Source organism: Schistocerca serialis, chromosome 8 (assembly GCF_023864345.2).
Source record: "Schistocerca serialis cubense isolate TAMUIC-IGC-003099 chromosome 8, iqSchSeri2.2, whole genome shotgun sequence".
Lineage (NCBI taxonomy): Eukaryota > Metazoa > Arthropoda > Insecta > Orthoptera > Acrididae > Schistocerca > Schistocerca serialis.
Window position 1 is genome coordinate 519,595,088 of NC_064645.1, and position 18,427 is coordinate 519,613,514.

The window sequence follows — 18,427 nt, forward strand, 5'->3', positions numbered from 1 at the left end:
CCAATTGTGCTTGCAGCAAAGGAAAACAAATGTCTGTTTGTCATGCATCACCTGTTTTCTCATCTTGTAAACTATCTCTATTTTTATGGTGAATCTTTCATTGGTTTGATTCCATCTGCAAAGATTTGCTTATAATCAAGTATATGTTTCCCATAATTGCAAAGAAAAGAAAACTCAACAGCAGGTGTTAATCATACTATTGTCACCATCATAACAGTAGACTGCTCCAGGTCACTGTTATTCTCACCCTGCCACTCGCCTTGCAGTGTTGTCACATTAGGTACCAGCTAGTCTGTCGTCAGACTTCACTACTTCCGTGTGTTTTGTTATGCTTTGTTCCATGAACTTGTTGTGCTTAACATATAGCTATGTGTGACATTACCTAACTACAATACAAAATTGTGTAAGAGGGCTTGCAAACATATGTTGTTCTGCTTCTAAATCACATTGGTTTTAAGTCAAGAAAGTGTGATGATGGATGCAAATTTAAAGAAAATGTGATATGGATGCAAATTTAAAGAAAATGTGATATGGATACAAATTACTTGTGGAATGAAAAGATACTGCCACACTCAGAGCTACATTTTTGCAATCTACACATTTATTCTATACGGAGGACAACAGCCTTGTGATTCATCTGGACAAAAGATGGAATGCACAAAACCACACAGTTAAATTTATTTGGGTCAGCTCCAATGGAAATGGTGAACAGGCACTTTTTGTAGTGAATATCAGTATTTTTGGTGACAGACATAGTGATGAAGGGTCTGTAAGAGCTGCAAATATAATCCCTTTGGGTGGTAGGAAATATTCTCAGTTGTATTAAGGCAAACTCTTGGAACAAGAATCGGTTTGGTGGCATGAGAGTTCTTACGTGCTGCTATATGCCGAGTATCTCACAAGTAAATATTATTCAAAAGTGACATGATTCAGTAATGACGTATAAGCTATTACAAAAACTGATTTTATAATTTTCTTAACAACTTGATTGCCGGAAGTTCCTATAAGGACCAAAAGAATGTAAATTCAACAGCAGCTACATTTTTTATTGCAAAGGTGTAACAGTTTCACACTTCTTATGGTATTTTATTTTCTTATTTTGGAATAAGTTTGTGTTTTCAATATAAAATATGCATCACATGCACCTATAACTTTGAGTATGTTTATACATATTTTTCAGCACAAAAATATGTTAGTCTTTGTGGCTGTTTCCAGAATCCAGTAACAAAAAGATTTCTTAAAAAATTTCTTGTAATATTAATTACATATAATAACAAAAATAATCAATTTTTGACAATATAATGTAATTAGATAGATAAAAAAAATACTCAACAATTGGTGGCAGGAGAACACACATATAATAAAAGGTTTTGCGTATGCAAGGTATTGGAGTCAGCGGCTCCTTCTTCCACCAGAAGGGTTGAAGGGGAAGGAAGCTGCTGAGTTTCCCCGACTCAGGGTTCTGGGTGATTTTTTGGAAATCTGCCCCTTCTCCTAAGCCTCTCCAGTTCTCTTCCTTTACATCTCTTCTTCAAATCTTTTGCCCGAAGAAGGAGCCACTGGCTCCAGAAGTTTGCATACATAAAACCCTTATATGTGTGTTCTCCTGCTGCTGCACAGGGAGTAGTTTTTTTATCTATCCAATTATATTCATTATACACCCCTGGAAATTGAAATAAGAACACCGTGAATTCATTGTCCCAGGAAGGGGAAACTTTATTGACACATTCCTGGGGTCAGATACATCACATGATCACTCTGACAGAACCACAGGCACATAGACACAGGCAACAGAGCATGCACAATGTCGGCACTAGTACAGTGTATATCCACCTTTCGCAGCAATGCAGGCATCTATTCTCCCATGGAAACGATCGTAGAGATGCTGGATGTAGTCCTGTGGAACGGCTTGCCATGCCATTTCCACCTGGCGCCTCAGTTGGACCAGCGTTCGTGCTGGACGTGCAGACCGCGTGAGACGACGCTTCATCCAGTCCCAAACATGCTCAATGGGGGACAGATCCGGAGATCTTGCTGGCCAGGGTAGTTGACTTACACCTTCTAGAGCACGTTGGGTGGCACGGGATACATGCGGACGTGCATTGTCCTGTTGGAACAGCAAGTTCCCTTGCCGGTCTAGGAATGGTAGAACGATGGGTTCGATGACGGTTTGGATGTACCGTGCACTATTCAGTGTCCCCTCGACGATCACCAGTGGTGTACGGCCAGTGTAGGAGATCGCTCCCCACGCCATGATGCCGGGTGTTGGCCCTGTGTGCCTCGGTCGTATGCAGTCCTGATTGTGGCGCTCACCTGCACGGCGCCAAACACGCATACGACCATCATTGGCACCAAGGCAGAAGCGACTCTCATCGCTGAAGACGACACGTCTCCATTCGTCCCTCCATTCACGCCTGTCGCGACACCACTGGAGGCGGGCTGCACGATGTTGGGGCGTGAGCGGAAGACGGCCTAACGGTGTGCGGGACCGTAGCCCAGCTTCATGGAGACGGTTGCGAATGGTCCTCGCCGATACCCCAGGAGCAACAGTGTCCCTAATTTGCTGGGAAGTGGCGGTGCGGTCCCCTACGGCACTGCGTAGGATCCTACGGTCTTGGCGTGCATCCGTGCGTCGCTGCGGTCCGGTCCCAGGTCAACGGGCACGTGCACCTATCGCCGACCACTGGCGACAACATCGATGTACTGTGGAGACCTCACGCCCCACGTGTTGAGCAATTCGGCGGTACGTCCACCCGGCCTCCCGCATGCCCACTATACACCCTCGCTCAAAGTCCGTCAACTGCACATACGGTTCACGTCCACGCTGTCTCGGCATGCTACCAGTGTTAAAGACTGCGATGGAGCTCCGTATGCCACGGCAAACTGTCTGACACTGACGGCGGCGGTGCACAAATGCTGCGCAGCTAGCGCCATTCAACGGCCAACACCGCGGTTCCTGGTGTGTCCACTGTGCCGTGCGTGTGATCATTGCTTGTACAGCCCTCTCGCAGTGTCCGGAGCAAGTATGGTGGGTCTGACACACCGGTGTCAATGTGTTCTTTTTTCCATTTCCAGGAGTGTATATAATGGTGAACAGTAATTTTCTTTTTGAAAGTACTGCATCACATTTCAGACTAAAAATAGAGACGTATGAAATTTTTTGGAAATTTTACTAACATTTGAAATTATCACTAGCTGCCAGTACTGTCAGATGGTGAAATTACGTTCATCTGCCTGTTTTCATGACGGACACTGTAGTAGACATCTCACAGTGTTGTAGGATAAATCTGTAAGGAGTATGCAGCTTATCACAATTACAATTAAAATATTGTAATGGTTAATGCAACAACTCACTGTATACTTAGGGATTAAGCTCTGTGGAGGCAAATGGAAGTCCATTTCAGTGGATATCTGTTCCTTCATTTCATTTTCTGACACTGTGTTGATAGATTCAACTTATCATTTTTGAACACAAAATTCAGATAAAATCTTTATAAACTTGCTTATTGAGTAGGGATTAAATAAATGACAACTCTGTGTTAATCCTTTTCTAATTACTATACAGAATGAAAAAAAAATATTTCAAATAACTACAACAGTTGAGAACATTGATCTGTAAAGATAAGTGTTATGGGTGTTTTGTTTCCTGCTCTTGATTCTTGAATAATTTTAAATACATTGCATTAATGCATCTCTTTTTTAATGCCTAATCTCTCAACAGCTATGCAGTGATTTGTTACATTTATTCATTCCAATATTTCTATTTCCCCTAGGACTTCCAATTATCAAAATTACAATTGATGTATATGAAGCTCTTACTTTTTGATTCATGCTGTTATTGTCTGAACCATTTTTGTGTGCAGGCTATGCTGTTCAGTATTGCTGAATGTGTGCCCACTGCAAGAGATCTTATACGACTGTGGATTCATGAGGCTACACGAGTGTATGGAGATAAGCTGGTTGATACAGCTGATGCAGAAGTTTTCAGCAAGCTAGTGGCTACTGTAGTTAAAAAGGGATTTCAGGAGATAGATGAAAACATTTTCGACAAGCCACTAATTTTTTGTCATTTTGCTGAAGGTATCGGTGAAAGTAAGTACTTGCCAATTAACAACTGGGCCCAATTAAGCCGGTTGTTAGCAGAAGCTCTGGGACAGTACAATGACCTAGTAGCTGCCATGAATCTGGTAATGTTTGAAGATGCTATGCAACATGTTTGCCGTATAAACAGAATTCTGGAGGCTCCGCGAGGAAATGCACTGTTAGTAGGTGTTGGAGGCAGTGGAAAGCAATCCCTCTCTCGTCTGTCTGCATTCATTTCATCACTTGAGGTGTTTCAGATTCAACTACGGAAAGGCTATTCAATGAATGATATGAAATTAGATCTTGCAGCCCTCTATTTGAAAGCTGGACTTAAGAATGTAGGAATTATGTTTCTGATGACTGATTCCCAAGTTGCAGAGGAAAAATTTCTTGTCCTTGTCAATGACATGCTGGCATCAGGTGAAATACCAGGTCTGTTTGCAGATGATGAAATTGAAAATATTATAGGCGCTATGAGAAATGAAGTAAAAGCAGCAGGATTGCCTGAAACAAAAGAGGTTTGCTGGAAATTTTACATTGACAGAGTACGAAGGTTGTTAAAAGTAGTTCTCTGCTTTTCACCAGTTGGTTCTACATTAAGAGTAAGAGCTAGAAAATTCCCTGCAGTGGTAAACTGTACATCTATAAACTGGTTTCAGGAATGGCCACAGGAAGCTCTGGAGTCTGTATCTGAACGTTTCTTGCTAGAGGTAGAGGTGCTTCCGGAGGAGGTTCGTAGATCTGTATCTCTCTTTATGGCTTATGTTCACACTGTTGTTAATGAAATGTCACAAGTATACTTAAATAATGAAAAACGATACAATTACACAACACCAAAGACATTTCTTGAGCAGATCAATCTGTATTCTAAGTTACTGAATGAGAAAACAGATGAACTACAAAGCCGTATTATAAGATTGACAAATGGTTTGGAGAAATTAGCAAGTACTGCTCAGCAGGTGGATGGACTAAAAGAGACTCTTGCAGTACAAGAAGTGGAAGTAAAAGAAAAGAATGATGCTGCTGACAAACTAATTCAGGTGGTTTCTACAGAGACAGAGAAAGTTTCTAAAGAAAAAGTAATTGCAGCTGAAGAGGAAAGAAATGTGCGGATAATTGAAGCTGAAGTTAGTGCCAAGCAGAAAGTATGTGAAGAAGAATTACTGAAAGCAGAACCTGCGCTTCTTGCTGCACAGGAGGCTCTTAATACATTGAATAAAAATAATTTAACTGAACTGAAGTCTTTTGGTGCACCTCCTCCTGCAGTAGTGAATGTGACTGCAGCTGTTATGGTGCTGTTTGCTCCAAAAGGCAAAATACCAAAAGACCGTAGCTGGAAAGCGTGTAAAGTTATGATGGCCAAAGTTGATGAGTTTCTCAACAACCTGATATATTATGATAAAGAACACATCCATCCAGAAGTTATAAAGGCTATACAGCCTTATTTGAAAGACCCTGAGTTTGTACCTGAAAACATTCTTAGTAAATCACAGGCAGCTGCAGGACTGTGTGCATGGGTTATAAACATAATGAAATTTTATGATGTGTATGTTGTAGTAGAACCAAAGCGACGTGCACTTATACAAGCAAACAATGAACTTCAAGCTGCCAAAGATCGACTAAGTTCCCTTCAGGAAAAGCTGAAGAGTTTGGAAGACCAGTTGGCAACATTAACTAGTGAATTTGAGGCAGCTCTTGCTGCAAAACAGAAATGCCAACAAGAAGCTGATGCCACAGCTTTAACAATAGACCTTGCAAATCGCCTAGTCAATGGTCTAGCATCAGAAAATGTCCGTTGGAGAGACAGTGTAGCTAATTTGAAAGAAGCTGCTTCTATGTTGCCTGGAGATGTCCTGATGGTGACTGCATTTATATCTTATGTTGGCTGCTTTACTCGACAATATCGAATTGACCTGCAAGAGAAGTACTGGGCACCGTTCATTGCACAACTAGATCCAGCAATACCACTCACAGAGGGTATGGATCCATTAAGCTTACTGACAGACGATGCTCAAATTGCAGCTTGGAACAATGAAGGCCTTCCAAGTGATCGCATGTCCGCAGAAAATGCGACTATTCTAACTAACTCCACCCGCTGGCCATTGATGATTGATCCACAACTTCAGGGTATCAAGTGGATAAAAACAAAGTATGGTGAGGAACTAAAAGTTGTACGTTTAGGTCAAAAAACTTGTATGGATGTTATTGAAACTTCTATAGCAGAGGGATATACTGTTTTACTAGAGAATATTGGAGAATCTGTTGATGCTGTATTAGAACCACTACTTGGGCGTAACCTGATAAAGAAAGGTAAAGCAATAAAAATGGGTGACAAGGAAGTGGACTATAATCCTCGGTTTAGACTTATTTTGCAGACAAAATTGGCAAATCCACATTATAAGCCAGAAATGCAGGCACAGACAACATTAATTAATTTCACAGTGACAAGAGATGGATTAGAGGAACAGATTTTAGCAGAAGTGGTCAAAGCTGAAAGACCAGATCTTGAAAGTCTGAAGTCAGAGCTCACAAAACAACAAAATGATTTCAAAATCACACTGAAAATGCTTGAAGATGATTTGCTGCAGCGTTTGGCATCAGCAGGGGATGATATTTTGAGCGATACAACTTTAGTCACAAATCTAGAAACTACTAAGAGAACAGCAGCAGAAATTGAAGTTAAAGTAGCTGAAGCAAAAGTCACTTCTGTTCAAATAGATGAAGCAAGAGAACAGTACCGTCCTGCTGCCACAAGGGCATCACTTTTGTATTTTATATTAAATGATCTGCACAAAATCAATCCTATGTATCAGTTTTCACTTAAAGCTTTCAGTGTGGTATTTCAAAATGCGATTGCACAAGCACAACCAGCTGAAGCTTTATCAGAGAGAGTTTTGCATCTGATTGACAGTATAACATTTTGTGTTTTTATGTATACCAGTCGTGGCCTCTTTGAATGTGACAAATTGATTTTTATGGCACAAATGGCAATACAGATACTTCTTACAAGCAATGAAATACATCCTGCAGAACTTGATTTTCTGTTACGATTTCCTGCAAATCCAAATGTGGTGAGCCCTGTGGATTTTCTCACAAATATGGGTTGGGGAGGTATTAAAACACTGACAAACATGGATCAGTTCAAAAATCTTGATAGAGACATAGAAGGTGCTGCCAAGAGGTGGAAAAAATATGTGGAAGCAGAAACACCTGAAAGGGAAAAATTGCCACAAGAATGGAAAAATAAATCAGCCTTACAAAGACTCTGTATAATGAGGTCTCTAAGACCAGACAGAATGACATATGCAATGAGGACATTCATTGAAGAGAAACTAGGGAACAAGTACACAGAAGCCCGTAATGTTGAATTCGCAAAGTCATTCCAGGAGACAACATCTACAACACCGGTTTTCTTCATACTGTCTCCTGGTGTAGATCCATTAAAAGATGTTGAGAAGCTAGGGAAAAAATTAGGTTTCACATTTGACAAAAGAAATTTTCATAATGTATCCCTAGGTCAGGGTCAAGAAGTTGTTGCAGAAGAAGCTATGGAAATTGCATCACAGAAAGGTCATTGGGTAATCCTTCAGAATATACATCTGGTAAAGAACTGGCTCCCATCACTGGAGAAAAAGATGGAACAATGCAGTGAATCAGCACACACAGCTTTCAGGCTCTTTATGAGTGCTGAACCAGCAGGTGATCCCGCAGCTCATATCATTCCACAAGGGATTTTAGAATCATCAATAAAAATTACCAATGAACCACCGACAGGAATGCTTGCAAATCTCCATAAAGCACTGGACAACTTTACTCAAGAAACATTGGAAATGTGTTCCAAAGAGACTGAATTTAAGGCTATCCTTTTTTCACTTTGTTACTTTCATGCTGTAATAGCTGAAAGAAGGAAATTTGGACCTCAAGGATGGAACAGAGTGTATCCTTTCAATGTTGGTAAGTATCTTAATAGATGTAACTACAGAGTTATTTCCATGGTGCAGAAGATAGTTGTAACCTGCACATATTTGCAGTGAGACTTGAAAGTAATATTAATATCAGATACAGTAGAGCGTCGATTATCCGAAGTAATTGGGGAACATGGGTGTTCGGAAAACTGGTTTGTTTGGATAATCGAACTGTACATCTTTATTTGCCAAAAAGAAGTACTGTACAGCAAAATTTATTCATAAAAACAGGCATCTCTTTTAGTATTACAAAGTAACATACAAAGGCAACTTCGCTAGGAATACACAGGGTGTTACAAAAAGGTACTGCCAAACTTTCAGGAAACATTCCTCACACACAAAGACAGAAAATATGTTATGTGGACATGTGTCCGGAAATGCTTACTTTCCATGTTGGAGCTCATTTTATTACTTCTCTTCAAATCACATTAATCATGGAATTGAAACACACAGCAACAGAATGTACCAGCGTGTCTTCAAGCACTTTGTTTCAGGAAATGTTCAAAATGTCCTCCGTTAGCGAGGATACATGCATCCACCCTCCGTCGCATGGAATCCCTGATGCGCTGATGCAGCCCCGGAGAATGGCGTATTGTATCACAGCCATCCACAATACGAGCACGAAGAGTCTTTACATTTGGTACCGGGGTAAATGAAAGTCAAGAGGGTTGAGGTCAGGAGAGCATGGTGGCCATGGAATTGGTCCACCTCTACCAATCCATCGGTCACCGAATCTGTTGCTGAGAAGCGTACGAAAACTTCGACTGAAATGTGCAGGAGCTCCATCGTGCATGAACCACATGTTGTGTCGTACTTGTAAAGGCACATGTTCTAGCAGCACAGTTAGAGTATCCCATATGAAATCATGATAATGTGCTCCATTGAGCATAGGTGGAAGAACATGGGGCCCAATCAAGACATCACCAACAATGCCTGCCCAAACGTTCACAGAAAATCTGTGTTGATGACATGATTGCACAATTGCGTGCGGATTCTCGTCAGCCCACACATGTTGATTGTGAAAATTTACAATTTGATCATGTTGGAATGAAGCCTCATCCGTAAAGAGAACATTTGCACTGAAATGAGGATTGACGCATTGTTGGATGAACCATTCGCAGAAGTGTATCCGTGGAGGCCAATCAGCTGCTGATAGTGCCTGCACACGCTGTACATGGTATGGAAACAACTGGTTCTCCCGTAGCACTCTCCATACAGTGACGTGGTCAATGTTACCTTGTACAGCAGCAACTTCTCTGATGCTGACATTAGGGTTATCGTCAACTGCACGAAGAATTGCCTCGTCCATTGCAGGTGTCCTCGTCGTTCTAGGTCTTCCCCCATCACGAGTCATAGGCTGGAATGTTCCGTGCTCCCTAAGGCGCCGATCAATTACTTCGAAAGTCTTCCTGTCGGGGCACCTTCGTTCTGGAAATCTGTCTCGATACAAACGTACCGCGCCACGGCTATTGCCCCGTGCTATTCCATACATCAAATGGGCATCTGCCAACTCCGCATTTGTAAACATTGCACTGACTGTAAAACCACGCTCGTGATGAACACTAACCTGTTGATGCTACATACTGATGTGCTTGATGCTAGTACTGTAGAGCAATGAGTCGCATGTCAACACAAGCACTGAAGTCAACATTACCTTCCTTCAATTGAGCCAACTGGCGGTGAATCGAGGAAGTACAGTACATACTGACGAAATTAAAATGAGCTCTAACATGGAAATTAAGCGTTTCCGGACACATGTCCACATAACATTTTTTCTTTATTTGTGTGTGAGGAATGTTTCCTGAAAGTTTGGCCGTACCTTTTTGTAACACCCTGTATAGTATGTGGCACAGTTTATTAAAGAAAAATATATACATATTACATACGCATTTTGCATGAACAATACACACAGTATACAAAAGTAACGTTTAAAAAAATCTTTTATTTTGGTCTGTCTAAGCAAGCCTACACGCTTACGAGCAGCTAAGTCACGTACTTTTTTCATTACAGATATCTGAATCTGGTCACTTTCATCTTGGGTTTCAAACCATCGCAAGGCAGTATCTAAACAAATGAACGCCTCAGAAGCTGTTGGTATACTTTCATCTTCACTTTCTGGAGAACTGATTGATGAGATGCTGGTGGCGTCATCTCTATCAGTGACGACGTTTACAATCTTGCTGTCCTGCATGATTTGGTGTCCTGGATCTGCATCATCAATATTCATCCATTCATGAACGTCTTCGTCATCATGTTCGTGGCAATCTATTTCTTTTAGCATACCGAGAATTTCGGACATATCATTCTATTCATCATTTTCAATCATACCTTGTGAATTTTCTTCTGTGTCCAAAATTTTATTCCAGGTTCTCTTCAAATTCTCTTCCTTTACACTATTCCAACTGCGCTGATCATGTAGGACATGTCTTTCAAGTCAATATTCTTATGATTTCTTAAGAGACTTTCTTCTCCATCCTCTTCTCTTTCTAACAATAACTTAGGCAACAATTCTTTCCTGTAATATCGTTTGAAAGTCTCAATAACGCCTTGATCCATGGGCTGTAATAAGGAGGTTAAGTTAGGTGGAAGAAATATTACCTTTATGAAATCGTCTTTTTCATTTAAAATATCACATGATGGATGAGTTGGTGCATTGTCAAGGAGAAGTAGTGTTTTCTCCCTCTTCCCATTCTTTAGCTGATGAGCTTGTACAGAGGGTACGAAAACGTCCAGAAACCACTTCATAAAAATCGTACTATCCATCCAGGCACTCTTTTGTGAGGTGTACACAACAGGCAAGGCTGACATATTAACGTGTTTGAAACAACACGGTTTTTTGCTTTTACCAATGACGAACATAGGCAGTCGGTGACTTCCAGTAGCATTAGCACAAGCCAAAGCTGTAATACGGTCCTTGCTTGTTTTAGGACCAGGTGCTGCTAATTTATGACATGAAACAAGAGTTTTTCTCGGTAAAGCTTTCCAGTTAAGTCCAGTTTCGTCAGCATTGTAAACGTTTTCGAGAGCATAATCTTCTTCCCTTAATACGTCCCTTAGTTTGACTTTGAAAGAATCAGCTGCTGAAGAATCAGTTGACAGTTTTTCTCCCTGTATTGTAAGCTCACGAATGCCATGTCTTGACTTGAAGCGTTCTAACCAGCCCGTGCTAGCTTTAAAGTTCGAAGGCCCTCCAAGTTTTCCGTTGAACTGCATTGCCTTCCCTCACAGAATGGGGCATGAGATAGGTTCTCCTTCCAATCTCTTTTGTGTAAACCACTTGTAAACAGCATCATCTAGATCTGTGTTAGTGGCGAGCTTCATAGTTTTACGGCTTGTTGATCCATCAGTAGAATCAAGCATAGCTATAAAATTTGCTATGCTCGTCTTTTGTTTTTTTATATCCGTAATTGTCAACTTCTCCACCTTGTACTCATTGGATAAAGTGGTTGCAGATTCACCTTCTTCTAACCTTTTAATAATCTCATACTTGTCCCTCATAGAAAGGACAACACATTTACGTTCAATCATTTTGTATTGTCAAGTTCACTTCTTCACGCAGCAGCACACAAGTGGTCGTAACAGAGAACAGAAGGTGACTGTTTGCACTGTGAGAAGCTCTTCTTGGGGGCGCGCAATCCTTCAAACTGCGCGGAGCAGCACGCCTCAACTCTAAGCTGGTGCAGCTGTTGCTGCGAACAGCTTTGATACTGCTGCTACTTCTACTGCCAGTGCCAAGCCAACAGAAGTGTGCTGATTGTTGAAACCCAGCGACTGGTGGCTTGGCCGGTCAGCAGCGCCTTGTGAAGGCCCCATTAGAAGCAATGTTCCGCCAGCGGTGTCCCAGTGCGGCGACTACTGTGGGAAACTTGGTTTGGGAGTGAGGGGGATGATGGACGGTAGGGTGGAAGAGTAACAGGTGCGAGCAAGTACACAGTTCGGTTAAGCGGTCGTTCGGTTGACCGAAGTTCGGATAATCGATGCTCTACTGTATTGTGCATTATGATTATGTTCTGCATCAACTTCAAAATGTCAGTGTTGTTGCTGAGTAATTACTTTTGAAAAAGTGATGCCGAATTCCGTTATCCTAATAAAAGAACAACAGTAATTGTTGCAGTGTTTGAAGTCCTTATAAATTGGACATGACAACAGTCATTGATGAATTATCAAAGATGTACTTCTAGGATCATATCAGGTTGTCACATCCCATACAAATGTGTAACAGAAATGCTCAATGAACTTAAATGGAAATCCTTAGTAAAAAGACAATTTTTGTGAAACTCTTTAGTTCCAGAGGATTTTGGACTTTGTTGTCCATGCCCCCTTCTCAATTCGGTCTCATTCCCGACCTCTATGTCATCATGGAGAACATGCAGTTCATCCTAGCTGTGCCAGAGTATTCCCAACAATGCCACATTCCTATTCCGTGTGCTTGCTACATCGCCCTCGTAACTGTCAGCTACTCTTCCCTCCCACCTTCCTCCTGCCCTCTGCCTCCTTTTTCCCCTTACCCACTCAACCATATATAACCCGTTACTCCAGTCGAGCGGCAATGCTGGTACAATGTATTAGGTCAGCACACTGTAGCTATGCAGATGTACATCCATGTTTACAAATCAGTGTTCTAATCTCCCTCTCATAACCACTGCACTGACATAATTCAGGAATGATACTTACCAAACGTCATTAAGTTCCAGTGTGTTTCCGTTTGCATTCAGTTTCCTCAAACCTCAAGAAGAAATAAGAAGAAAAGTTACAATGCAAGAGAAGGAAAGTTGCTAGCGGAGAACTGAGGTGCAATAGGCACAATAAACAGATTCATACGATCATAGCTTTCAGCCATTAAGGCCTTTGTCAGCAGTAGACACACACACACACACACACACACACACACACACACACACACACACACGCGCGCGCACTTGCAAATGCAACTTGCGCACACATCTGCAGTCTCAGAGAGCTAAAACTACACTGCAAGCAGCAACACCAGTGCATGATGGGAGTGGCAACTGGGTGGTGCTAAGGAGGAGGCTGGGGCGGGGAGGGGGAGGGATAGTATGGTGGGAGTGGCGAACAGTGAAGTGTAGCAGTTTAGACAGAGGGTAGGAGAGAAGGTGCAGAGGGGGAAGGGGTTAAGTAGCGGAAAGGAGAGAAATAAAAATAAAAATAAAAATAAAATAAATTAAAAAACTGGGTGTAGTGGTGAAATGACGGCTGTGTAGTGCTGAAATGGGAACAGGGTGGAGGCTGGATGGGTGAGGACAGTAACTAACGAAGGTTGAGAGCAGGAGGGTTATGGGAACATAGAATGTATTGCAGGGAAAGTTCCCACCTGCGCAATTCAGAAAAGTTGGTGTTGGTGGGAAGGATCCATATGGCACAGGCTGTGAAGCAGTCATTGAGATGAGGGGTATCATGTTTGGCTGTGTGTTCAGCTACAGGGTGGTTCACTGGTTTTTGGCCACATATTGTCGGTGGCCGTTCATGCGGACAGACAGCTTGTTGGTTATCATGCCTACATAGAATGCAGCACAGTGGTTGCAGCTTGGCTTGTAGATCACATGACTGGTTTCACAGGTAGCCCTGCCTTTGATGTGATACATAATGTTAGTGACCGGACTGGAGTAGGTGGTGGTAGGAGGATGTATGGGACAGGTTTTTCATCTAGGGGTATTACACGGGTATGAGCCATGAGGTAAGGGATTGGGAGCAGGGGTTGTGTGAGGATGAATGAGTATATTGTGTAGGTTTGGTGGACGGTGGAATGCCACAGTAGGAGGGGTGGGAAGGATAGTGGGTAGGACATTTCTCATTTCAGGGCATGACGAGAGGTAATTGAAACCCTGGCGGAGAATGTAATTCAGTTGCTCCAGTCCCAGATGGTACTGAGTTACGAGGGGAATGCTAGTCTGTGGCCAGACTGTGGGACTTTGGGTGGTGGTGGGAGACTGGAAAGATAAGGCACAGGAGATTTGTTTTTGTCCAAGGATGGGAGGATAATTACGGTCAATGGAGGCATCTGTGAGACCCTCGGTATTTTTAGAGAGGGACTGCTCGTCACTGCAGGTGTGACGACCACGGGTGGCTAGGCTGTACGGAAGGGACTTCTTGGTATGAAAAGAGTGGCAACTGTCGAAGTGGAGGTATTGCTGGTGATTAGTAGGTTTGATATGGATGGAGGTACTGACGTAGCCATCTCTGAAGGGGAGGTCAACATCTAGGAAGGTGGCTTGTTGGGTTGAGTAGGACCTGGTGAAGCAAATGGGGGAGAAGTTGTTGAGGTTCTGGAGGAATGTGAATAAGGTGTCCTCATCTTCAATCCAGGTAGCAAAGATGTCATCAATGAATCTGAACCAGATGAGGGGTTTAGGATTCTGGGTTTTTAGGAAGGATTTCTCTAGATGGCCCATGAATAGGTTAGCATAGTATGGTGCCACGCGGGTGCCCATAGCCGTACTGTGGATTTGTTTGTAGGTAATGCCTTCAAAGGAGAAGTAATTGTGAGTGAGGATACAGTTGGTCATGGAAACTAGGAAGGAGGTTGTTGGTTTGGAATCAATAGGGCGTCTGGAAAGGTAATGTTTGATAGCAGTAATGCCATGGGCATTAGGAATGTTAGTGTACAGGGAGATGGCATCAATAGTGACGAGCAGGGCACCGTGTGGTAACCAACAAGCTGTCTGTCCGCATGAATGGCCACCGACAAACTGTGGCCAAGAAACAAGTGGACCACCCTGTTGCAGCCAAACATATCCCTTATCTCAATGACTGCTTCACAGTCTGTGCCATATGGATCCTTCCCACCAACACCAGCTTTTCTGAATTGCGCAGGTGGGAACTTTCCCTGCAATACATCCTACATTCCCGTAACCCTCCTGGCCTCAACCTTCGTTAGTCACTGTCCTTACCCATCCAGCCTCCTCCCTGTTCCCATTCCAGCACTACACAGCTGTCATTTCATTGCCACACCCTGTCTTTTAATTTCTTTTAATTTCTCTCCTTTTCACTACTTACCCCCCCTCCCCCCCTCTCCGCATCTTCTCTCCTGTCCTCTGTCTAAACAGCAATACTTCACTGTCCACCACTCACACCATACTATCCCTCCCCCTCCCCTCCTCAGCCTCCTCCTTACCCCCACACAGTTGCCACTCCCATCATGCACTGGTGCTTCTGCTCACAATGTAATTTCAGTTCTCTGAGACTGCGGACATGTGTGCAAGTTGTGTTTGCGTGAGTTTGTGTATGTATGTGTGTCTACTGCTGACAAAGGCCTTACTGGCCGAAAGCTATAATTGTGTGAATCTTTTTGTTGTGCCTATCATGACTCAGCATCTCCGCTATATGGTGAGTGGCAACTTTCCTTCTCTGATATGTGAATTATTGTTACCCATCTGAATTAACTTTCCACAAAACATTATATGTTTTGCATTTCTGTGCCCATAAAATGTTACATCTGATTAGTTCTGGGTTCACAATCAATACATCAAACACAGTGGACTCAGATTTTATTTGACACACACACACACAAAATGCTCAGAAGTCAAAAGATGTAACCAGAATATACAAAGTGCAGAGATGCAAAGAAAATGCACAGAGCAAAGTTTCTTTACAAGAAGAAAAGCAGAACAAAAGTCACAAACATTAAGATCCAACACTATGAAACAATAACCCACCCAGAAGCCACTTGTACTTGCAAAACCCTTTTTCAGATTAAAAATGAAAGAACTGATCAGCTCCTCAAAACTAAAAGAAGAATCAAGAGAACTTTCATAAATAAAAAATAATCCAGAGGAGTCTGGAGAATCTTCCCACAGAAACTCTATATTGCGAGATTGAACCAATGACCAGGATAATGAAAAAGAGAATGCTAGGAAACAGCATTATACAACAAATTGTGATGATAAATCTTTGGAAGAAGACAATGTATCTGAGAAATCCAGAAAGACTTTAATGCAGCTGGACCCCAGATAACAGATGCAGAGAACAAAAATAAAATTGGTACACTTCTTAAGAACCACAAATTTTCACCAGAAATGACACATAGAAGGACCATAGAGATTCCAGACAAATTGAGAGAATTATGATACAAAAGAATGAAATGGTGTTGCACAGAATGCCAGAGAAAAGTACAACCTTCTAAAAAAACTTGGACAGGGGATGACTCAACTGGATCAATGTGGCCAATAATAACAAAAATATATTACAGTTGACTGTGAGACCTTGAGGCTTTTCTTCCTTTCCACACAATGGCTCCTTTCCTTACGGCATGTGAAACTTGTGTATTAAGTGCATCTGTGGAATGTAGCTGACTGTAATGAATGTGTGAACATTGTAGTGTCATGCTTGTGTTGTATGACAGTGACAAGGAAGAGAGTGAAACATGGCACTAGCACACAGCCTGCCTTTCTTGAATAGCACCACAAGGGCTGTCGAGTTTAATACGCCAACTGATTGCAATATTACAGTCAACAGAGTCATTACACCCTCACTTTGAAACACACTGTAGACACAGTCTGGCACTATGAGTTTGACACCACCATTTATTTTCCCATTCCGGGGCTAATTCTAACTGGCTACCTCTGATTAAAAGACATAAAAAGTACAGCATAACATTTAAAGTAGAGAAAAGCACTGATACATTAGAGTGACGATAAACAAGTTAGAGGGAATTGATACACCTGCCAATTGGAATATGATTTTTTTTTTTTTTTTTTTTTTTTTTTTTTTTTTTTTTTTTTTTTTTTTTTTTTTTTAAAATTTGGTATATGTGCTCGAGGCCACAATTTTCAGTTGTTGTGTTACCTGAGTGTGGCAGTATTTTTTGCTTCATACTATTCCAGGTGACTTAACAATAAGTGTGAATGTACTATACAACTACTTAGAAAATAGTACAAAGGTCCCATGGGAAGACTTGCGCTATCTGTTTGGTGAAATTATGTATGGAGGACACATCACAGATGACTGGGACCGCCATTTGTGTCGAACATATCTCAATGAATATATGAAGCCTGAACTGCTGGATGGAGACTTGTTTCTTGCACCGGGATTCAAAGCACCACCAAATCTTGACTATCAGGTAAAAGTACATGCATTATATTGGCAATGACTTTTAATTGTAATACATTAAAAATTAAATCTTTTTAAGCTGAGTAGAGCTGAACAACAATGCAGCATATATAAAATAATTTTTTTTTCTTCAGCTATTTAACTTCAGTTTCACAACTCTCACAAGTGTACCATGTTACATTTTTAATATTATTTATTGTTCAGTTTTCTTAATCATTGGTAGCATTTAATATTTTTTATACTGGTTTTGTAACGTGTGAGTATAGTACTAAATCACATCCTAGTTGTATAGAGTTCCACTTCAGATTTGGAGTCAACATTTTTGGGGGTTGAATTAACCTCTAGAATTTCATAATTATTCACTTAAGACTTGTGTATACAGTCTTGCTTTCACACACAATAATTCATAATATCCAAGTTTAATATAAATATGGAAGTATTCTTAATAATCAGTTAAAATTTTGGTGGGAGTTTTTGAGTTTAACAGGTGTGTTCTTTTAATGCAGCACATCCAGTGGTGTTATTTAAAAGCTTCAGTTTAAACACACTTGCATAAATGCCCAGAAAATATAACTCAGAGTAACCCTGGCATTTTACTTATTCATCATCTCCAAAGAATACTAGAGATTTTTGTATGCCCTCAGGAATTTGATAGAAATATCAGTGTGGTGGTACACACTTCTCTCTAATGTTTCTTGGAGGGTGCAATTTACAAACTTCAATATATGTGGAGTAAGTCTGAAAATGTTTCCTCCCATTCTTTGTTTGAAAACTCTAAAGCTTGTAAGATATCACTGCTTCACTGCTGCTACCAAGGTAAATGTTAATATAGTTTTTTTTTTTCCCCCAGCTTCAGAAAGTTGTGGGAAGGTAATAAACATAATATTCAAAAATTCAATTCAATTCAGAGGAATTACCAGGAAACACTAAAAGAAAATATTGTGAGATGTACCTCTCATCTGTATGCAGATGGTCATTACAAGTTCTTATATCATCATACAAATTGTTTTGTTTTATGAACATTAGGATGTGATCAAAAGCATATTTCTCTGCCCAGTGTTTTATTTCCCGTTGCTGGAGGCATCATCAGAGACAACATAGATTCCAATAGCAGTTTCAAACTTAAAACAGCTCATAAAGCAATATTGTTTTTACATATCCACACAATGACTTGGTTGTGACCTCATCAGGCCGCTGCCTAAGACTATGGTGACATGCTGGTGTGTGCTGTGAAGCTTGTAGTTTAGATTAGATTAGATTAGATTTACTTTCATTCCAATTGATCCGTAGTGAGGAGGTCCTCCTGGATGTGG

At 41.3% G+C, this 18,427-nt stretch overlaps 1 protein-coding gene across 1 annotated transcript in view; it reads left to right on the plus strand.

The window, feature by feature from the left end:
- LOC126417102 (dynein beta chain, ciliary-like) overlaps window positions 1-18,427 on the plus strand; it is a 739,775-nt gene that overhangs the window by 570,680 nt on the left and 150,668 nt on the right. The window contains exons 36-37 of the mRNA XM_050084997.1: window positions 3,864-8,037; window positions 16,889-17,124. Of these exons, the coding sequence (XP_049940954.1) occupies window positions 3,864-8,037; window positions 16,889-17,124 (4,410 nt within the window). The remainder of the gene's footprint in view (window positions 1-3,863; window positions 8,038-16,888; window positions 17,125-18,427) is intronic.